Genomic DNA, 24,252 nt, shown 5'->3' on the forward strand with positions numbered 1-24,252 from the left:
TGGGTTAATTGTAATATTTTATTGGAAAACAAATATACAACTTGGAATGGTTTTGAGGCAAGTTGTGCCATAAGCAGATTCTTTGAAAATAAGTGGCTGAACAAAAGAGTTAAAAGCATAGTAACCATAGAAGAAAATGTCTTCTGGTACAGGACCAGCAGTACAAAAAATAGTGTACGAGTACCTGGATAATACACCCGTTTTGCAATAGTGCAAACTTTTAAGTTCCATATTGTTGACTGTCCATAGTCCACACAGAGTTAAGACTACATTTCAACAACATGCTAAGTTTCCTAAAATAACTAATTTTAAACAGGCATAACCTAGATGTTCCCTCATTTAACCAACACCATCTAGCTGTAGAAGTGCTGAAGGGCTTAAATATCCAGAGTAAGCCACATGCAAACATTTGTTACTTAGATCATTTTCCCAAAATATCAGAATGACAGATAAAGGGGAAAACATGGAGGAATGAGTTTGTTACTATACATGCATATTCTCTTGACAGTAGGGGAAAACCTTTTACAGATAAGTTACAAACAGAGAAAAAGGCAAATAAACAATTTGTACAAGAAATTTAACACATTCTGTACAGTGTCTTCACTTTGCTGTCATCATTTGTACAAACTCTGGAAAGAGAAAAAGAATAAGTTTTATTCAGAAATATCTGCAACGTGTTCCAATTAAGAGCTATAAAACCTGCCTTACTAGGTGATCAGTGCCAGCCGGGATGGCAAGACCATCCTCATTGCCAGCTCTATGGACAATGCATGCATGCCTACAGTGGTTTTATTTTCTAGCATTTTTGCTCTTCTAGCTATTCTTTCATATAAAGCGAAAGAAAGAAAAGCAATGACAATTTAGAAGACTCATCCATTGTTGACCATAGTCCCAGTACTCAGGTGCACCTAGATTAAAGATTTCTAAGATCTACCTACTAGCCATCCAAGGTAAAACAGATTTTAAGTGTTAGGACTTCAGACAATTTTATTAGTTTTGTTGCTCAGTCAAACGTTCTGGACCCAGTCAGAAGCTTGGCAAGTTTACAACTGTGTAGGTGGCCAAACTGCACTGCAACAGAACTTGTGATTAGGCCAACCACCAACTAAATTTGACAGAAAAATAGTCATGGACTATAGTATGGGAAGGTAACAGAACCCTCAAGGATCACTATTTGCAGAGGTGTGGGCACCTATAGTCAGAGGGAAAGCCTGAAGGTCTTGCTGCACATATGAAAACAGCTGCAGTTCTGCAACCTAATTAGTAGGTTTAGGGAAGTGTGCATATATATACATATACATACACACAGTTAAGACAGTGAAATTTACCTTCATAGTTTACTTGACCATCACCATCAATATCTGCTTCTCTAATCATCTCATCAACTTCTTCATCTGTTAACTTCTCTCCAAGATTTGTCATGACATGGCGAAGTTCTGCAGCACTAATATAGCCATTACCATCCTGGAATACAGGTTTAAAGTCACTTTGTTAACAGTGTAAATAGACTTGCTACATTCAGATTTGAACAAGATGTATTACCCCATATTTCTAAAAGGGTGTAACAAGGACTATGGTCAGTTACATCAGCTGTACATGCAAAAGACAGCCAAATGAACAGCTACATTTATCAGAAGCTTCAGTTGCATTACTTCCACCTCTAAACCTAGCTACTAGGTAATAGAAAAGCAAATACTACTCTTAGAGTGCAATCCTAAGGGGAAGACTGACCCTGGGCCTGGAGACGGTACAGTCGCACCGCCTTCTGAGCAGCTTGCTGCCATGTACTTGTCAGAGGATGGTCGAGGCTGATCCTATATTAAGCAGGGGGTTGGACTAGATGGCCTGTATGGCCCCTTCCAACTCTATGATTCTATGAGTTCCACAGGACTACACCTGACTCTTCGCAGGTGTAACTCGGCACTTGCAAAAATTGGTATACCCAGGCTGAAAGGGCTTTGGGAGCTGACTAACACCAGTTCCACCCCTGGGACTGCCCCCTTTGACACCAGCGCAAGCCTCTGCTCCAGAAAAATGCTGCCAGCGAGGCTGCACTGGCACCCAAGGCTTGTACTGCCACAAGGCTCTCCAGCGCTGGCGTTTGTGCCAGTTTAGCCAGAGCAAGTGGCACGAATGCCGGGACTGCAGTCACCCCGGCTCCAATCCCCTCCCCCCCCCCCCACATTAGGACTGGGCTGCTCATTTCTAGAATTTAGTTTTGCAGCATTTAACCAAATGTAAACGATACGTAAGTTTCTTATAAATGCTTTCTAAATCAGATGCAATCTAAGCTCCACAAACTAATATGATCTAAGTATTTCAGTAGCACAATACCTTAAGACCAGTCAGTAAGCAACTTGTCATTTTAATGTTGGCTTGGTCTTTAAAAAAAGGTATTCAGTGGTTTTGGACTTTTAATGGACCAGCTAGCAGAGCTGCCTATAACCTGTGTCAGTAATACGATGCAGTTGATGGCTAGCCCAAACACAAGGCTATTAAGAGCTTGTAAGACTAGACAGTTCCCTAGCTGCAAGTATGGGCTCAAGTCTCATTCGGAACTTGAAACCAAATCTAATATTTGTGGCAGCTATGAATGGACGGCCCTATGAAGCACCTGGCTATACAGTATTATATTGTTACATTCGATATTCTGTTATCCTCAGCTGGTTTTCAATTGTGTGCTGCACTGAGCCCTATTTACGGCAGAGAATGCCACAAGAATATTCTTTATACAGAAACGGATAATAACATTTCTAGTTAGTTACTGCAGTTACACAAAAGCTTTAGAAATTAAAGTTTTACAGTGAACAAGCTGTATTAAAACTACAGGAGAGATGCATTTTAGCCTCTTTGTATCACTTAGTTTTTTTTAAAAAAAAATTAAGTTAAACTGAAATATTTTCATAGATCTACCAAGCATGACAATGAGTTGGATCCTAGGGAGACCTATGCACACGATGGGGGAAGGAGGTATTTTTTGCAGTTCCCTCCAGCAACCCTTCAACTCTGCCCAAAACGTTCCTGGGAATCCCTCAACAGCAGCATTTCAGGAGGCATTTTGGGCTGCAGAAGGAAGGAGAAAAGCAAACAAATTGTGCTTTCTGGAGAGAAATCCTACTGCCTGCTGTAAGTTTTGGTGGGATCCAAGACAGTATTCTGTGCAGTCATTTTCAAAGTTTGATGTTACCATATGCTTTGCAGAATTTTTTCTGGTTTATCCATTGCATCTTGTAGCCATTTCTTTCCCTATCATTTTTTGCTATCTTTACTCGCTTTATTTCTACATCACATCTCTCCCCAATGAGGAGTTTACAACAACTGCCCCATCTAAGGGTCTCCAATGCATGATTTTTTGTATACTAGCATAGGCACCCTAGTACAAAACTATGCCAGTTACATCAGATAAGGTGGTTACGTATGAAACCTAACTTTCTCCTTTAGAGTAGAAGGGTCAATGCCTGAATTTTAAGGTGCATATGCAGTTCCCTAACTTAGGAACAGAGTGGGATGGGGCATAGGCTGCACCTCCAGGGGAGTCAGAAGTCACTGCCAACCACTCTTGCATCAACACACTTACAAGTGGAGCAAGACCTTACATGAGAGAGATTTCTGCCATTCCCCCTTCTCACTACAGTCCCTGAGCCACATCCCAAGGGGGACAGAACTATTCCATACACTTAGAAAGCCAGTGTGGTGCAGTGGTGTTAGACTAGTATCTGAAAGACCCAGATTCAAAACCCCACTCATGCCGCAGAAGCTTGTTGGGTGGCCTTGAGCCACTCACTCTCTCTCAGCCTAACCTTCCTTGCAGGGTTGCTGTAAGGATAAAATGGAGGAGAGAAGAATGATGTAAGCCACTCTGGGTCCCAACTGGGGAGAAATGTGGGATATAAATGAATTAAATAAACAAATGTCATTCATGGTTTGGTGGACCAAACCTTTTGTTCTTTGGGGACTCAACCAACTGTCCTTTGGTAACGCCTCCCCACCCCAACACACACACAACTAACTGAATACCTTATCAAATACACGGAATGCTTCTCTAATTTCCTCTTCACTGTCTGTATCCTTCATTTTTCTTGCCATCATTGTCAAAAACTCCGGAAAGTCGATTGTCCCGTTGCCTGTAAAATAGAAGCTGTTAACAGAAATCACTTTGAATGGTAGCGTCTGAACTGCTTTAGCTAAAGCTTACCATCAGCATCTACTTCATTGATCATGTCCTGCAATTCCGCTTCTGTTGGATTTTGCCCAAGTGACCTCATCACTGTCCCCAGTTCTTTTGTTGTTATAGTACCATCTCCATCCTTGTCAAATAGCGAAAAGGCTTCTTTGAATTCTGTAGAACAGAAAGATTATAAGTAGCTCAAGTTGAAAATGTTTGCACAAGTTACTTTTGCAACTATATACATACATAACTATTTACATTTAGAGCATACAAGCCACTGATTTTAATACAATTTGGGGTACCTCTGTCTACTGACTGCCCTTTATAGTATTTCTTACCAACAAAGAAAGAATTAAGTTAATTTCAGATCTGATCTCGATATTAGTTTGGACAAAAAGCAACTTCCAAGAATGTAGCCGTCCTCCTGGTTGAAACTGAAGAGAGCCCAGTCCAACATTCTATTCCCAACAGTGGCCAGCCAACTACCTTCAGGAAGCCTCCAGTAGGGGGAATGAAAGTTAATATCCCCCAACACCTTTTTCAGTTGATATGCTGCTTCTGAACATAGAAGTCTTTTAAGCCAGAGCTAACAGCTGCTTATGAATTTATTATTTTACTTTCCTATGTTTCTAATGTAATTTAAGCCAGTGACAGTGTAGCCGTGAACTCCATATGCTAGATATGCACTAACAAACTGCCAGTTTTCAGTAACCTGCAGTTCCAGCACTGAGGGGAAGGAAAAAAGTCCCCCTTTCCTCTATAACAACCCTGATTTCATAAACCTCCCACCCATAAAGTAAAAAGGGCCAAACATGTCAGATATTTCACAGAGAAGACAAGCATGTTGGTTTGTTGCTCTCTTCTGTATTTTTCCCCAGTATTGGTATTTGGTGGCTCTTACCCCGATTCTATCACTATACAGAGCAAAGTTTATTAAAGTAGTTATACCCCACCTTTCCCATTGACTCAAGTTTGGAGACTTCCTCCAACTTAAAGTGGCTCAATTGAAGGAAGAGCCCCTTAGATTGAAAGCAGGGTCCCTGGAAAACGATTGGCTCCATCCTATCAATCTGAATGAGACAACATGAACTGAACACTAAAAACCACACTTATCCAAATCATCCATTATCATACATACAGGTGTTGGCTTGGATCCACCAGAGTGTTTCACAGATAGATTTCTAGCACCAGTGCCCATATGGACCAATACAGGACCCTCACAGATCCAAAATGGAAAGAAGTACTGTCTCTTCTGTGGTGTAGTGGTTAAGAGCGGTGAACTAATCTGGTGAACCAGGTTGGTTTCTCCACTCCTACTCATAAAGCCAGCTGGGTGACCTTGGTCTAGTCACAGTTCTCTCTGAACTCTCTCTGCCCCACCTACCTCACAAGGTGTCTGTTGTGGGGAGAGGAAGGGAAGGTGATTGTTAGCTACTCAGACTCCTTAAAAGGTAGAGAAAATCGGCATATTAAAACCAACTCTTCTTCTTCTTCTTATCCAGTTACTGACTCACAAGACAACCTGTCCTTTTATGTCATAGGAGCTCTGCCTTTGGCAAGGAACAAACACTTTTTCAAAGTCCAAGTGCATTATGGGTCATACCCTCACACACTTAGGTAAGGGTAGCATGTTCCAGAAGAGGAACAAGCCTCTTGTGTCAGCAGGGTGCACTTTATACCAAAATAATGTTCTATCCTTAGCCCAACACCCATCCACATGCTTGATGACACTTCAACTCCAAAAAAGGTCAGTAAAGCAGTATTTCCCCTTACAGAAGTTCCTTGATAAGGTTTGCTCTTATATTTGCCATTCTTGTTTTAACATTCAGTTTACCTGAGTCAGAAGCTACACTGGCAAGATTTACAGGAAGTTCCAGGGGATCTACAAATTACATTTTATACTTGCTACTTTCCAGCTGATAACATTCTTTAAGTACTCCTGTTTATACAACTGAGCCCAAGTACTATATTACTTTGGAACTTGTATATTGGCAGTATCAGCTGTCAGTTAGTGCATGGCTCCTTAGATAACCTCCCAGAAAGTAATGGTTCAGAGATGTGGGTTTCTTTAGGAAAGATTTTCACTTGCTTAAGAACTGCACAGAACCCTTTCATCCAAAGGTCCAGCTCCCTCCCAGCTGGCTTCATTTCCCAAGGTATTTAAAGAAATTTGTTAGTGGGTTCTGTACTTTTAGCAGTTTGCTCAAACTTGTTTATATTTGTTTTGTTAAGAGTTTCTACTCTTAGTTTCCTCCTATGAACAAAATCTCCACGTTTAAGGAGGAAGGTTTTTTGTTTACTTCAAAGTGCTTAACCATGCTGGCTTCCTTTTGGACTGTGGCATTCTTTCTAACCTACCTAGGTTATTGTATATATTTTATCTACACTCTACAGGTTTTAAAGAGCCTCCAAATGTCATGATTGGATTTTATTCTAATTCTTCCCTTCAATGTTTTAGCCTGTATTGAGAAATCCTTCCTCTGAAATTAAATACAACTGCTTTCAAGTCCTACATATTGAGTTTGACAGTGCTTTGACCATTACTGTAAAGCCACTCGGGAATACTTGTTCTAACCATCTGTTTCATTGGCTGTTTCAAAGTCATATGTACTTTAAGATGGCAGTCCAATTATTGAACCAAAGCACGTATTAATGAGTGATGCTTCATTATATATTAACTCTTCTGCTCTCATTTGTAGTGTACTTTTTTCTGTATATAGACACAGAACACTGGTAAACAAGGACACTGAATTCATCTACACATGAATTTATCTAGCACGCATGATCTTATGCCACAATAAAACATTTAATTCAAGGTGCCATAATATGTAGCTGTTCTTGGTTGTAACTGACTAACCTAGCTACCCTTTAGAATCTTCTTTTGGCTGCCTTGATGGAGATAAAAAAAATCATCTGATAGATGCAGCAGGGGGAAATGACTACAGGACAAAGTGGATAAAAATCAATGATTTTTTAAATCAATTTTTTAATTTAAATCAATTTTTCTTCAAGAAGCATTTTATTTAAAAATCCATCTTAATATCATTCTCTATTTTATTTATTTTTCATACTTCTAGCCCTCCCCCGGCCATTATAGTCCAAACGTTATTCATCATGAAATAAGAATTTGTTTTTAATTATGCAGCATGAGGCTGTATATTGATGCAATGTTTACATTTTTTGGTAAATGAATTCCATTAATCCATTCATAATGTCACACTCTTCCAGAGGTTTCTGTAAGATTATTTTGGGCAATTTTTCTATCTAGAAGACATTAACACAGATGCTTGGTTCTGCAGTTCTCAAAACTGTGAATTTGTGTTTACAGAGATAACATGCTTCTTCACGGCAAAAATGTTATAAAATAAACATAACTGAGAAAAAGACCTTAATCCCAGTGGATTCTAATCTAAAGAACCAGGTTTGATTCCCCACTCCTTCACATAAGCGGCGGATGCTAATCTGGTGAACTGGGTCGGTTTCCCCACTCCTACACAGGAAGCCAGCTGGGTGACCTTGGGCTAGTCACACTCTCTCAGCCCCACCTACCTCCCATGGTGCCTGTTGTGGGGAGGGGAAGGTGATTGTAAATTGGTTTGATTCTTCCTTAAGTGGCAGAGAAAGTCAGCATATAAAAACCAACTTTTCTTCCTTTGCAAATCTATGTACACAGAATCAACCCCTTACCTCTTAATTGCTAAATTTCAAGAAGTCCAATGAATAGAAGATTGATTGGAATGGAACAGATCTGCATAAGGAGCTAAGTGTGAGGAGGGAGGGGCAAGCAGTAAAAATGATAGTGAAACCTTTGGAGCTCCACAAGTCTTGGGATCTTTGTGTGTATAGCCTGAAGTTTATCGTATTATTCTCTCCCTGGAGGAGAAAACCTGTGATGGCAGCAGGCTGTAAAAGAGACCCAGTTTGGGAATATTTTAATGAAGTTCCTCTACATATGGGTAAGGCAGGCATGTGTGCAAAATGCAACACTGCAACAAAGAAATGCAAGGCTTGGTGGCCTGAATGAAACATGAGAAATACTGCTTATGTAGAAAACCATGATTTAAATATAATCTTACTGACTAGTGATTTAAATCAAATCTATCCTGCTACAGGCTATTACTTTCATCTAGTATTTCTTCTCAGTTGTTAGCAGCAACATGGTCACAAATGTTATGTTTAACATGACTCAAAGTTTTGACATACAGCATCACTACTACATGTAGTTTATTCCTTTCCTTAAAATAGGCTATATATCCAGAGATAACTACAGCCACTCGATCACCACTAGAATTCTTATACCATTACTATATTTTCTAACACCAGACATTCTTATTCTAGCACTTTCCCCTAGTTTGGCAGGTTGCCAGGTTCTATCTAGAGCTAACATACAAGCATAATTGTTTTCCTAGTCCGGTTTCTAGTTTCATAGTCTTCCAGTTTTATATACATATTGTAGACATGTTATAGTTCACATGAATGAAAGCTTGTTGCATGAATATATTTTTATGCACTAAACTTGTCCTTCACAGTTTTTTCTAATGGCTTTGCACCACTCCTGACTAAAATATTTAAGCTTCCTTAGCTGCACAACTGTGTGTGGCAAAACTTCTGAACTCAGCATCGCTTAGAGCAGGGTCAGTCCTGGAACCTGCAAGAAGTCACTTTGATAATTTGCAGCATGCATATTTCAACCAACAAATAGCTGCAATCCGCCAAACATTCTTGCCTGAAAAGATCTCATACTATAAATATCAAGCAACATTATTCGGGCAGAAGAGACTTATTTATTAATATAGCCTCCTTTCCTTTAAAAAACGCCTACTCTCATATGCTTTCCTTCCACCTAAAATAAGGAAAACAGAAGAATGAAAAGGTTTCCCTAAATCATCTTTAACCTATTCAGAATATGCTCCTTTATTGTTGCTACCCAGGATTAATGTATACTCCATTTGTAATCAATATTGTGTAATTGCAGAATCGGGGAGTGGGGGGAAAGGAGCAAACTATAAAGGAAGACTTCACTCAGTGCTTGAATTCCTTCCATCCAACAGCACTTCTTCTGGTTTCTTAAAGGAAGGGAATGGATAAATTCAGATTGTCCGGTGGGTATACTGGATTAAACCCATCATTTTTAATTCATTTCCACCCTGCCTTTCTGCCCAACAGGGACCCAAAGCAGTTTACATCATTCTTCTCTCCTCCATTCTATCCTCACAACGCTGTGACGTAGGTTAGGTTGAAAGTATGACTGGCCCAAGGTCACCTAGAGAGCTTCCATGGCACAAATACGAATATGAACCAGGTCTTCCAGATACTAGTCCGGCACTCTTAACCACTACACCGCACTGGTTCCTATTACACCTCAGGTGCTGTCCTTGAATCTTAAGAGACATTTGTGGTCTCTTCTACATTCAGTGCCCTGAGACCAACACTATTTGAATTGACCAACTTTGTGAACCACTTGTTATTTTAGCCTGAAAGGGGTAGAAGATGAGCCAGCATGGCTCTCTTCTTCAAAAAAGACAGAAAGTCTTATTGCCAGTCCCAAATACTATAATGCCCCTCTCAAAGACAACTTCAGTGCCTCCACAACAATGAATGTTTGCCCCCCAGGACTACTAGAAGGCTCACAGAAGCTTCCCATACTTTTTGTGTATAATTGTTTATTGTGCAATAACAACTTTCCATTGGTAGAGCAGAAAGTGTTAAGTCATTTGCCACTGGATTAATTTAAACGCTTGACTCCATGGAATCTTTATCTTGCTTCTCCTCAGAAAATGCAGGCCCTTAACTGTTGGGCTCCTTTCCACTGATATGTCAATCACTCTTTAATTAAAGAGACTTAACAAAGTGTACCCAGTTTGAGGACACTGGATACTATCCAGGACACAGCTAGTAAAAAAAAAAAATACATTAGCAGTACCACTGTAGCTAATATAGTGAAACTTAAGCTTTTATATATATTCTTGAATACTGTAGAAAGCCAACATTCATTATAATAGAGCTTTGAATAAGTTTGTTCCTTAAAGAATAGTAGCACATAATTATTTCCTTTTCCTTGAGCTAGAATGCAATTGTTGGTTGAGCACAACCAATACGGCAACTAGAATCAAAATTAAGCCAGCATACTGTGTAACGTTCATGAACATTTAGAGTATTTCAGTCAGGTTAGCAACCTGTTCCTGCTTATTACAATCTCCCATGAGAAACTAATGTTATAAGTGCAATTTTAAATACAACAATTTCCTTTAAAATCTTATATTTGACTAAGGGTGACAAGCACAAGACTGCATTGTTTGGTCGCCATCTTTGATGAGTTACTATGGCTCCAAATGTCTGAACTCGCTGGCCACATCAAGATGATGCACAAGAAAAAAAAACTTCTAGTATTTTCATTATTTTACAATCTCTAAAAATTACACACAAGTATTTTACTATATTACAGGCAAATAAGCATTATGGAATAAATGCTCAGTAAGCACACAATAAGAAGCAACTGTTAAGACTGTAATGGCAAGTCTATTACAGTTCAATCTTAGCTACATTACTGCATTACTGAAATAACATGGTAGCCAAGTATGAACCCAAAGTGTTCTAATTACAGGTTACTTCAATGATGCAATTACATCAATTACACATCAAGATAATCTCACACAAGTCTATAATCTTACCAGCGATCTGTTCCTCTGTCAGTTGATCAGCCTACAAAATATCAAAAAAGTCAAGTTAGTACCTTGGAAATAAGCATCAAGAGAGTCACTGGCTCAAAAAAAATGCCGAATTATTCTAGATTGCCTACAATAACTTGCGATGTACGTACATAAATCAAGCCCTGTCCTCAGGCTCATAATCTTTCAGACTGAAGATAAGCACAAAAGAAAAAGCAGATAGAGGATGCTAGAAATCTGAGGTGAGTTTTGACAGACATTTAAATTCAGCTGGGAACAAGCTTATCTTTCCAAGTAATGGCGTTTTGGAAAGGAATGCAAGTTCACAACAGCTTTTAATCCTCTTGAGAGGCAGAAGTACTTTCCTTGAAAAAAGGCTGTTTTTCTTGAAATCTTTGCTTTCTGCTGCCAAAGCAGATTCTGTGCAATGGAGGGGCCTCTGCCCAAAAGTTAAGAGGGTCGTGCAGAACTTCTCTTACTAGCTTCTGATGAATAGCCATCTCTTTACATGCATTGACAGATGAACTGGAGCCTTTTAAACCATTCATTCCAGTGAATATTATACTGGCGCCATGATCAACAAATAAATGAATAAGAAGTATAGCATTAATATGGATGGTTTAAATGGTTTAGTGTTACAGGTTATTCAGAAAAGCACCAATAATGCATCATGACGGTAGAAAGGCAAGATAGAAAATTTGTAAAATACATCAATAAATAATAGCAGAAATCTGTTCAACTTGTTTCAGGAGATCAGTTATTGCAAATGGTATATTCCAAAGTATGTCATTAAACTACTAGACGAAAAAGCTGCACTCTGGATAGCTGCCATCAAACTTTAAACTATCTGAACATAAAGCTTAGCCAGTCCACCATAATGTTGTATGTATGAATGGCTTGACAAGGCAATAGTGCAGGGTATTCCCTAACAGTTTTCCATGCTATGAAATTAAAAACATCTTTTTAAATTACAAAAAAACCCCAAAAAAGTATTTTGTAGCCTGAAGAAATCCATATTTTTACAGGCATAGTTTTCCTTGTTTCACAGAGATAATCATCTGAATTTATTTGTAGATAGTGTTGACTGAATCTTTAAAAAGCATCATAAAATTCCTTGAATTATAAATCTTTGGTTTTTCAGTAAATGCAGGCAGTTTATTGCATGAAATTATGCAACAGAGGAGACTCTATATTTATAACAAATAACTAGAAACAACCACTTTTAATAGGTGGTGGCACAAGTCAACAGGATTACTCCTAATGCACAGGGAACAATAACCAAGTTCAGACTATAAAATGCTCTAGCCACATAATGTCCTCTGTTGTGTCCTCACTTGTCCCTTACTATTTTTCAACTGAAATTTTTTGAAAAGTGTGATAACTGTATTTCTATAGTGAATGACTAATGTTGGAAATTAAAGCCTAACAAGAAGGGGATCCACAAAGACTTACGTGGGAGGAGAAATGCCATCTCCCTTGCTGGGTCCCACTTCTTTACCCTCACTCTCCAACTGCCACCTTTTATATTCTCCCATCTAGTCCATAATGCTGACTGCTCTCATGTGATATCAGTTGGTTTTTAAAGTTGTGATCACTTCTACTGTTGGGAGGGGGGTAATTCCATACTAGTTTTGGATTTTTATGCAAACAAGTTCTCCAAGGATTGTGGACATCTCTCTGCTGGCCCAAGCATGTAGATTTTTTGATCTGCATTCTGCACTGAATTACATACAGTATTATGGTGCATATGATATACCAACTTAGAAATACATCACTGTTAAAACATAGGCAACTGATTCACAAGGTATGTTTACGTATGTTTTACAGAAGAAAGCATGGCAACATGACTAGTGAGTCACACAGCCCGGATAACCTACAAGAACCAATGAACTCTGACCGTGAAAGCCTTCAACAATATTATGACTAGTGAGTGTTCTGTAATTCTTCCATGAAACGGTATGTGAAGACTTAAAGATCATAGCGAACAAAGTTTTAACTCTAAAAACTTTCCAAAACCATCACAAAATGCTGGTCAGATGAGTTCTATACCATTGTACTTCAACTAGAGCATTAAAATGTGCATTCATCGTTAAGATCTGCATTGCCCTATTAATTAGAACAGTCCCACATTTTGGAACGTGAGTTCATCAAGCAAGAGACACATACAGATTGGTCACCAGACTGCCTACTGAAATTGACATGCCCAAGTATGAAATGTTTGCTTAAACTGTTTCAGCCTCAGAAGCCAGTTATGTATATTAAAATGTTATTTTCAGAGACATTATATAACCACTCAAAGCATAAGTTAACATTCTTTCAAAGATGTAATTTTACCACATTTTAGTTAGTATAGAACCAGCAAGTCTCTGTGTCTGGGAGCCTATCACAGTGATCCTTCCTAGGATAGTGAACTGCCCATCTCTATGATTTTGCCTGGCAGATTTTGCCTGGGAGATTCATTAAAGGAAGATCCATTATGAGTATGCTTTAACAGCTGTTTTCAGTGTGTTCTTAAAGTTTTAAGAATTCCAGGATATCAGTTCTTTCATAGGCAGACAAGCTTGTCAGCTATTATCAAGTTCAACTTTTGGAAATCACAGCAGAACATTGGGAACTCTTTGACCAGCTCTAGGTTAGATGGGGCGATAAGTGGGTCTGACATGGGCCTGAACAGGATCCTAAAATAGTGGGTCAGGACCCTCAGGTGGGTTCTAGAATCTCACCTGCTGTATTATGGCCCTAAAAAACCATTGTTTTTGTTACCTTCTGAAAGGACCTTGTTTGCATGGATAGAGAGCAGGTAACTACCCTACCTCTTTACATGCATGGCTAGAGGACCAGCAGGGAAGGAATGTCATTTCGTGGCTGTAGCTTACAGCTGTTCCAGCCTGTGTTTCCCATCCTTAACTTTTATCTGCTGTCCCCATCCCTAGTCTTCACACTTATGAGGACATAACACTGCCTTCCCCTCTTCTGACCATGTAACTGGAGTCTCATGACTTCCTGTCATATACTTCCAACTCAGAAGGTCTTATGCTCAGCAAGTACTGGGTCTGGAAAGTCTGAAGTTCAGTGTCCCAGAATACATCTCCATTTATTACAATATGCAGGGATTCTGTTAAAAGTGAAATGGGGATTCCCCAGAGTGTTTATATGGCTTTAATACTGATACTGGAAAGAGGGTGAGCATAAAAAGCCTTCTGTGATGCAATAAAAGAATAGAATAAGACGGCCGGGCCAGTCCAAGTGTGACCATTTCCTTGCAGCTGTTCACTAGGAGAGAACTGTGGGAAGAAAGCTGCAAGCCTGTAAGATCCTGCTGCAGGTATTTAAAGCCTGGGTATGGTTGGGAGCACAGGCCCAAGGGCTTCTTAGCCCATGGCCTCGATGCACTAACCCAGTGGACATGAGTTAAGAATGTTGAGCATATTCCTGGGAGGAGAAAAGCTCCAAACCCTTACCAGCATAGGTGCCACCTTATCACGGAATAAGGTGGCACCTACACTGGTGTGGGGGCAAACACACCGGCATCTGGGGAGCGGCAGAGCTCTGCTGGCCCCTGAGGCATTCCAAAGGGTGGAGCTGACATTAGTCAGCTTCCTAGCCCCTTTCAACCCAGGAACCCCCCTTGAGTGGTGGCATGGCTACGCCACCTTTTGGTGGTGTGGCCCTGCTTTTTGTTATGGGACATTTACCCCCTTTTTTAACTTAAAAAAAAGGTTTTTTAGCTCCAAGGCAACCACAAAGCCGCTGAGGAGGTGGGAAAGGGCTGCCTGTGTACTTTGTTATGTTGTGTTTTACTTAAATCTGCTTAAACTGCACTGTCTTTTTAAAGTGATTTTGAGTCCCCACTGGGGAGAAAAGCACAATTAAAATACACTAAACATAACTGCATGTCGCCAAGTGGATATCTTCATGCAACTATAAATATGGTATATGCATTTTACTAAGGCCATTAACGCATGGCCATAATCGAATTTGTTTGTACCTGGTGTATCTCACGTTTTATGTTCCCGTATTCAAAAAATTGAATGCAGGGGGCCATAATTCTCCGCCAGGCAGAAGTCACTGCCCGGCCCTGGCCAGGAAAGCAGCGGTGGCACCTTTTCCTCCCCCCCCTCTCTTCCCCCCCCCCCGCCCAGTGTTTGAAGCTCACCTCCAAGCAGCCTGCTGCCTGGATCCCCATCAGAGGGGAAGCGGCAGCAGCCTCTTCTGGCGGGCCAGGTCTGCACACTTCCTGCCGCCACAAACCTCCACCGAGCTTCAGACGTGGGGAGGGGGGGAGAGAGAACGTGGGGAGAGGGGGAGAGAGAGGAGGGGGGAGGAACAGGTGCCGCCGCTGCTGCTTTCCCTGCTGGGGCCGGGAAGTGCCTTCCTCCCGGAAGGGAAAGGAGCCACCGCTGCCGCTGCCAGGGCCCAGAAGTCTCCCGGTGGGGAGTCCATCCGGGTGCCCGGCACGCATGGGCGAGCTCCTTCCTCTGTTGCGCGACTTTCATTTAAGTCGCAATAACAGAGGAATTAGTTCTCCCGGGAATGTAGCGAAAGACAGAGGGGTCAACGCGCGCTTGTGGAAAGAACGTGCGTGGGGACCTCGCCAATTCACTGCATTCCTGGGAGAAAAGAGGGAGAAAGCTCCCATGCATTAATGGCCTAACAATGTCCTTCATAAGTTAATAGTGAGGCTCAGACACATTTGCCCATCTTTACTATTTTTCTTGACGTACTTCACTGTTAGGTATTCCCCTACGATTTCAGTGGTTGAAATAAACCTTAAACACACACATGCAATTAATTACATGGCACAAGGTTCTTGATCTTGTGCTACACAGACGTTATAACTTTTGCGGACTGTCCTAAGGTTCTCTTCCAGTGGACAATTCATACTACATAAGAAGACCTTCAGCTAGGTCTTGAAGGTTTTTAACAACATAGTTCCTAAGCTTCCACAACTTGTGACCCATCAGTCTTAATAAGCCATTTGCCAGGGACTGGAGGACAGAGAGGTTAAGCAGCACCCAGCAAGCAACAATACACGGCTGGAACACTTGCTTCAACTTAGGGTCACAAGTTATCTAAGTTAACTGGAGAAATCTACTGCTGCCAATATGACCCATTTAGAAGTGAAACCCTGTCTTTCAGAATCTATACTTAATATAGCATAAAAAACATTTCACTCTTAGAACTGCACACAGGAAACTCTGCATTCTTCAGCGTAACAGGTAAATTCCTTAAAGAATCAACATAATCCAATACAATGACAAACTGCTATAGTATCAAGAAATACCAAATTAAACCTATGTACCAAAATGAGAAGGGCTTCAACTGCCCTCCTACCCAAATTCGGCTCAAGAATTCACAGCTACCTAAGCAAGACAGACAAAATACAACTGAAATATATAGGTTTGTCAATCCCCTGGTAAACCATCACATGGTAGGTGGACTGGTAAACTGCAAAGGGAAGCAATTCGCTACTAGATCACCACAAAAATCAAGGTTATTCACAGAAGCTATACTACTGCAGTTCTTTTTAAGTTTTAAAGCAAGATCCTCATCCTAACTGTGGAACCAATACAGAAAATGAACATATGAGCAAAAGGAAGGAAAATGAAAGGTTTGTACACAGAAGGAGGAGATCAGCTTAGTGTCCACCCAGGCCTACTATACTGAATGCAGTTAATCTATGATATACTCTGCCCTCCTGCTAGGCACTTGTGACCTGCGCATGATCTCCTGCCCTGCACATTATAGGAAACTGGGGAATGGGGGGGGGGGGGGCGCGCGGATATTTTACAATCTCACCCTACCTTAATTGCCATCACTGGCTAGTGCTGTCATGGCTTCAAGTGAATGCACTTGCAGAAGGATCCCTTAATCACTGGCTAGAGAAGATTCTGCAGGAATCTATGAACTTGCAGGTTATTCCCATTAACTGAGTCCATTAAGGGCAGTTACTGGGTAGAACTAGGGCAGCAGGACTGCAACCAATATTTAGATTAGCCTCCCTAACCACTGCAGTTGCTGCTTCTCTTCCCTCCAAGCCCTTTCCCAAGAATGTATTCTACATGGACTATGCTGAGGCTCTAAGAAGCAGGAATAAAAGTATTCAATGGATATATGAGGGGTGGTGAAAGGTTCATTCCTCACTTGTCTTATTGAGCAGAAGAAAATTGGTAAGCAGGGCTTCTTGGGGGGAGGTTGAGTGAATGGGTCTCTTTCCCCTCATGCACTTCCATTTACATGACACCTTATGTGAGGTTTTATAATTTTCCCCTGTGGGGCTTGGTGGGTTCCAAGTTATTAACTGGTTGAGCAATGTTCTGCACATGACACAGACATTCTTCCCATGCTCCAGAGCTCACCATGATCAAATTAAGCCATGTATAGTAGTAATGCTGAAACTGAAGAAGTAGTATTGCCATGTTAATATGCTACTAATACACAAATGTACCTCTGAGGAAGTCTGTATGTCTTAGTACAGGGTGATGCTAAGCCAGTGGCATCATAGCACAGGTCAAGTTTTGAACATGACAGGGCTTGGTGTATCCAGGCAGCAGGTCGCCATGGTGCTTTAAAATTTCACTGAAGCATGTCTTAGCAATCCTCAATAAGAGTACAAAGCTTACTTATCATTTCTCACCAGAATATGTTTTGCTGGGTGGCATAAAATACATGTGCCTCAAGTTCTTTCCATTACTTATGCAAACATTTTGTGTTTAACAGCACACAGCAATTATTAGAACCTTTAGCACCACAGTTAAGCGCAAGAACCTCAAGATGCTACCCAATGGGCTTGCCATTGTAGGGGTAATCCCACCCTCGTTCCAAGCAGTGTCAGCAAAGCTGCTCCTTGCTCATCTTTCGCACTCCATGTTTGTTATGTTACCTTTACATTATTCCATAGTGGTAGATAAATTCTTTTCTTAACTAGCAGCTTTCTACGCTGACTCCAATATTCAAATAATGGAATTTTTAAAGCAATAATGAAATTATGGGTAACTGAATTTAGATTTAGGGTTGGAGAGAAATTTTTGTTGTAATAACAACCAAGGTTATTCAATATTTATTTATAATACTACTACAACACTTTTGTCATAGTTCGCAAAAACATGAGAAGCTGAGGAGTTTAGGATTAAGTTTTGTACCAAGTATATTTGGAAAATATGGTCATTAAAATACAAAATTCTTAAGACTGAAAAATGAGTCTTGTGCCTAAATTAATAGGCTGATTCCTAAAGCCAAAGGAAATTTGCCAAGACATGGTACATGAAGACCTAGGATAATGAGTTATGGAGGGGAGAGGGGAACAAAATGCATGAAAGTTTATCTTATGAAGGAATGTGACTCTAAAGTGTTGTTTAGAAACTGTGAGAGAAAAGAGAGGTCAGATATAGATCACTTGTCAGATTTGTGTCAGATATAGATCACTTAACTACACATTTCTAGATTTATCCTTTGCTGCTACCTTTTATTTATAGGGCCACTGACAAGCTCATTCCCCTTAGCTGTCATTGCATAAAAGTATTATTCAAACCTATTTGAATAAAAGAAACATTAACCAAACTAATTTTGGAAATTTAAGATGAAGGCCTGATTGCTAAAGTTGCAGTCATCTCCTTCATAGGCAGTACAACTTTGCATCAGTTTTACAACCAAACTCAGATTAGAAGGGGTATTGAGTGTCCCGCTCTTGCCCAGCTCCAGTATTTCCTCACCATGTCTTGAGGATCTCATTTCAACTTGCTCCTTCCTAAACATGGACATAAAACTTTTCCTTTCAAGAACCATTAAGTGCAAGAAGCATTATACTGCTAAAGAGGATTCTTCCCAGCTGGGAGACAGAAGGTTATCATTGATCAAGGAAGCACCATCCTCATTATTGGAAGGTTCAATCCTAGAGAAAGAACTGCAGTGACTCTGCATTATGCTATCGGAGTTTAGGGATACCCCTACAATTGTCAGTTGTCTCCTTATCGCAGGACATGTCAACAGCTTGGTAACACCTTAAAGATATCCCTTCTCAGCATGCCAGCTTCATAATATTCCTCGGTGGGGAAGTTGTAGCTCTTCTGGCACCGGTTGTTTTTTTCTCTCTCAGCCTTACAATCCCTCAAGAGTACTTTACAGCAGCTCAACACAGTCACACGCTACAGGAAAACTTTACAGGGATGAACAAAGATGACAGATGGTTTCATCATTATTAGCGACATCCCAACGTTCAGCTCTAGAAGTCCTCTCAGCAGTCCTTGGGATGCCAAGAGCAGCTACCGCACCATCTGCCTCGCCTTCCTCTCTCTCCCCCTCCCCTTAATACGAACACTGAAGGTGCCGCTTGAGGATTGCTCGCTGATCCTTTTCCCACGCCAAAGCTGCTACACCTCCCCTTCTCAGTCAGTTGAGACCAGCCTCCTCCGTCAAGGCGCCGGTAGCTCCGCGCGCCCGGTCAACCCTGAACAGCAGGGCGTGCTTCATTCGCGGCGGCATCACCCGGCACCGCCCGTCGCCCTTCCCTATTTACTCTTGATAGTTTCTGGCGCAAGGAATTTTCCACCCCATCGCTTGATGCGCCACGGAAGCAGAGCCCTCGAGACCCTGGCAACTCCCCTGTAGAACCCGAACGCTGCAGTGAAAGGGGCGGCGGCGGCGACTCGGTTGCTATAGCAACACCACCTTCTCCCCCCCCAACACAACCCCAACGGCCTTCTAAACGCGCCCGACAAGGAAACCGTTACCACCTCTCCCTCGCGCAGAGGCGGGAGGGGGGGGAATATCCGGGTCGGCGAGAACCGTTAGCGTCAGTTTGAATTCTGGCACAGAAAAACGGCGCGCGCGCAAAGCCGGCCTCCCACGCCTCCGTCCCACCTGCTCTCGAGCCACCTCCTGAAGACAGGCGCTCTCTCCCCCGGCCCCCCGCTAACGGCATAAACGCCAGATCCGCGCAGTTCCACCACCCCTCCAGCCACACCGGAAACACCAGTACCTCAAACCCCCCAAATCCCCTAGAGTTTGCTGACCATAGTGGCTTGAGCCGAGCCTGGCGGCGGTAACTGTAGCTAACGCGCAAGACAGGTACAGCCTGGTGGGCACAAAAGGCGGGAGTGGCGCGCCGTCGGACTCTCTGCTCCTGCTTCCAGCCCGCTCAGCGCCTCGCCTCGCACTGAGCGCAACGCGCCTCCCGGCAGCGCCTCATAAACCACCTCACCGCCCTTCTGAATCCCTCCGCTATCTCCCCTTCCCAGTAGCCGCGACAGAGAACGCAAGGCAAAACGAGATCCGGCTACCTACTCTCGGTTACTGAACCGACCGTTCTGACCCTTCTGTACACCTCCCTCCTCCGCCTTGAATTTCATTTATATTCTCACTAGGGGGAACAGTCTTAAAAACAGGCTAAAAGAAGAAGAAGAAGAAAACTTTAAAAACTCGTAACTCGGGAAGTGGCGTAACCGTTATTTTTTTTCCTAGAAAAGAACTGTTTCGTTTAGCGGAAGAAGATTGAGGAAGGGCGACGTGTGAGTGAACGAACAACTAACGAACTCCGCTGATTGGTGGCTTCGTACCTGCAATGCGTCACTTGGGCACGCACAGTCTGAGCTGGGAGTGATGCGCCCCCTGCTGAGCAGTCTGGGAGCCGGGCCGGCCAGCGGGCAGAAGCGTCCCGGGAGGCGGAGGGGGGGGGGTGGCGCAGCGAGCGCCCAGCGGCTGGCAGGACGGCGCGTTTGGAGCTTCCTCTGCAAAGTTCCTCGGCCGCAGTTACGGATGAGGAAGATGCAAGGAAAGCCTACTGGGCAGGACTGAGGAGGGCCCATGCGGCGAGGGAAATCAGCTAGTACGAAAACTAGGGAGCCTAAGAAATATCGCGAAGACAAACTAGGAATTGAGCAGCGGAGGAGTAATCGTGCAATCCCCATAGCGAATTAGCGTCTGAAGGCTGTTAAAACGGGGCACGTTCACCTACTAAGAGTGAGCGGGCAGGTGATGTAGACTGGAGAGGTGGGCTGAAGAGCCTCACCTAGAAGCTTTGAAGAACTCAAATGTTCTACAAAGTTAAGAGGTAGATACCCTGGTTCTTGATATAGGGGCATAATTTGTGTGTGTGTGTGTGGGGGGGGGGTTAATGGCTGAGGCTGATACACAAACCAAAAAGAAGTCGCTTGGAGGGCCGGGTGAAGTGGGGAGGGGCAAACAGTTTTGGTTAGTAAAGGCAATGCATTTACCTGGGCTGAAGAAAGACCTACATTCATGGCTCATTACCAATGCTGATTTCTCCACACCCATCTCTGCCCTGGACATCACAGACTCTTCTGCATACCACACCTCATCCCATCACGCCTGCTATTCACATGTACATACTGTTAACATTTACATACTAATGCTTGTCTGAATTCACTCTCCTCTACTTAAAGACAGATGGATTCACGTTCTAGCTGTATCTGAAGAAGTGAGCTGTGGCTCACGAAAGCTCATACCCTGCCAGAAAATATTTTTGTTAGCCTTGAAGGTGCTACTGGACTCTTGCTCTTTTCTAGTTTTGGTTAGTGAAAAGGATGGAATTAGTCTGCAGTCCAGCATGCCTTTGAAGGGGAATTTGCTTCTGGAAGCGGGCAGCGCCACGTTCTCGGGTGTTTCGGAAGAGCCCTGCGTACTTTCTTCTCCCTTGCCTCATCACAAATGTCAGAGGTTAGGGCACGTGAAGTACGTGTCCGATGTGGGAAATGTGGAGGGTCACATGCTTTGGAGCAATGGGGGTGGGGCAGGAGGGAACAGGGCTGCTGGGGTCATGTGTGTGTATAGAGTGGCGAGGCAAGCTTGGGAAGATGCAGCTCCGTTGTGGCTCAATGTGAGGTTTCATGTGCTCACCCTGTGCATCAGGAGGGATGGGGTGGGGGTGTGTGGCTCAAAGCGTTCGAGAGCCTTCCCCTATGGAAAGCACTGGTGAAAAGGTGTGGTACAGGGAAGGAGGGAACTGAGTGATGCTCTCTGCTTGCGCGGCAGGGACGTGGTCTTGTCTTCCTGGGCAAGGCAATTGATTTTACAGCTCAGACGGGGAAAGCCACCTGAGAAGATGATGCTGGTTTTCAGGGCAGCTCAAAAATGTTTAGATGTTGGTCACAGGTCTTTAAATCTAATTCAGGTGGAGGAATACAAGTAGTGTGGTTTCGGTTGGAAGGCTTATAGTTTAATTATTACTCATGGGCAACAGCTGAAGAATATTTATGGGGTGAAGATTAAAGGCTGCGTTCTGGAGACGTGGCTTGGGGAAACTTATCTTTTAAAATTATCTGTCAGGTTATGTTGTGGGGGAGGGGAATACAAGAGAGGCAGAGAAGAGGGTACAGCCTATTTTTATTTTAGAGAAATTAAACTATAATTGGATTTGGGTCCAGGGTACAATATCTGAGTATAACGTTGATGGCTCTGAATAAAGTAATAGTGATGGGGGCAACGGTTGTGTTTATAACCTATGTCTTGATGTGGACTTATAGGAGTTGACTGGTTAGATGTGAAAGTAAGAAAGATTATAGATAGATATAGATAGATAGATATAGATAGATATTTATTTATTTAATCGCTAGAATTTTTATTTTAACATCTCCTCTTAAAAACACTCAGCTATATTAATGACCCTTATAAAATATCTCAATATAATACAAAACCATCTTAAAATCTGCAGTACATTTATGTGTGTGTGTGTGTAAAGTGCCTTCAAGTCGCAGCCGACTTATGGCAACCCCTTTTGGGTTTTTCAAATATCAAATATACTTTATGTAGAGATGGCTGCTTTTCTTCATAGAAGAACGAATGTGCCGCAAAAGAAGTGATGAGGTCAAAAGTTATAGATGTTAATGGGACCTTACATTGTTGTTGAAATCATGAGAATTTAGACTCTGTCAATTAACTAGTATGGACGGACATTCACTTTCCACATCATAGAGAGAAACACTGTTCTGTCTTTGCTTCTGGAAAATTCTGGGCACTTAAAAATTCAAATAAGTGATATTGTTTGGTATCCTTAAGTGTAAATTGTGGGTGTGTGTGTAAAGTGCCGTCAAGTCGCAGCCGACTTATGGCGACCCCTTTTTGGGGTTTTCATGGCAACAGACTAACAGAGGTGGTTTGCCAGTGCCTTCCTCTGTGCAGCAGCCCTGGTATTCCTTGGTGGTCTCCCATCCAAATACTAACCAGGGCTGACCCTGCTTAGCTTCTGAGATCTGACGAGATCAGGCTAGCCTGGGTCTTCCAGGTCAGGGCTATGTGCAAATAGACAGGACAAAACAGCTATCCTAAGTTTCATTGGTGTTTTCTGAATGGTATAATCTGAATGGCACCTGAATACTATAAAGTACTATTGAGTTATATACATACATTTTAATTGTTATATGAGCCAACGGATATACATTTCCATAAATACGCAACATAGTAATTAAAGTCGTCTTTACAGTGCAGTCGTGACAGAGCATTTCTAGATTTTTCCCTTTTACACAAATTTGTTTTAGCTCCAGTGCAGCATAAGTAACATGATGTGGTTCTCACCTAATGGAATGGGAATAGCTGTACTTATGTTTTCCTATTTTAAATTATTGGCAATGTGAGCTGTATTGTTAGGAGTGATACAGAGCATGCATGAAATGGTGGGCAACTGCTGCATTAAGGTTGGGTATACTTGGTGGGATTTATTGCTTTACGTAGGTTTTACTCTTGCATTTGAGTAATAGAATGTTCAGGCTGTAAAGGACATTTTCAAAAGAAGATAAAATTTCTTGAAGGTTCCAGCAGAAGGACTAGCACATGGCCCTTACCCTGGGCTCAGCCCATGATGGAAGATACAGCCTGAGATGGAGGGGAAGGGGTTTCACATCATTCCCTCTTCTTCTTAGTTCCTTCAGGAGTTCTGGGGTTTCTTCCGTGCCCATCTTTATATGTGCTGGGTACCCAAGGTTGGGTGAAAAGAAAAAAAATATATAAGTCTATGTATAAATACTGAACATATAATTTATTGGAAGCGCTATGTAAAAGTTAAAATTATTTAAAAGCATTAAAGTAGCACAATGGCATTTCCTGAGGTTGATAACTGTAACCACATACCAAACGCATTTTGGCCTAAGGGGCTTTCATCCGTGGTTAATTAAAACCCTTGTTAAGCCTGCACACATTTACAGAAATACATTAATAAATACAAACAGTTCAAACCCAACCAGGCATGTGTATATGTTGTAACATCTATTCTCAATTACTCAAACATCTGGTATAATAGGTTCTAGTTGTAATACTGGTTAGTAAATATCTCTCATATGCTATGTGTGCAGGTATCAACCTAGTAAAGCAGTCATCTTTATATGTGACCTCCAGGCCAGATATGTTTCTTACCTCCTTCTGAAATCTTGCAAGGTTGCCAGGTCCATGATAGAATGGCAAAAAATC

The 24,252-nt window shown here is 42.0% G+C and overlaps 1 protein-coding gene across 1 annotated transcript; it reads right to left on the reverse strand.

Moving 5' to 3' along the window:
• On the reverse strand, positions 1-19,974 carry CALM2 (calmodulin 2). Its single transcript, XM_056853641.1, has 6 exons — positions 19,848-19,974; positions 10,840-10,870; positions 4,196-4,339; positions 4,018-4,124; positions 1,329-1,464; positions 1-629 (listed from the first exon to the last, which is right to left on the reverse strand). Exons 1-6 carry the CDS (start codon positions 19,848-19,850, stop codon positions 601-603), a joined length of 450 nt encoding a protein of 149 aa, XP_056709619.1. The 5' UTR covers positions 19,851-19,974; the 3' UTR covers positions 1-600.
• Positions 19,975-24,252: the final 4,278 nt, after the last annotated feature.

The sequence above is a fragment of the Euleptes europaea genome, chromosome 7, assembly GCF_029931775.1.
Source record: "Euleptes europaea isolate rEulEur1 chromosome 7, rEulEur1.hap1, whole genome shotgun sequence".
Taxonomy (NCBI): domain Eukaryota; kingdom Metazoa; phylum Chordata; class Lepidosauria; order Squamata; family Sphaerodactylidae; genus Euleptes; species Euleptes europaea.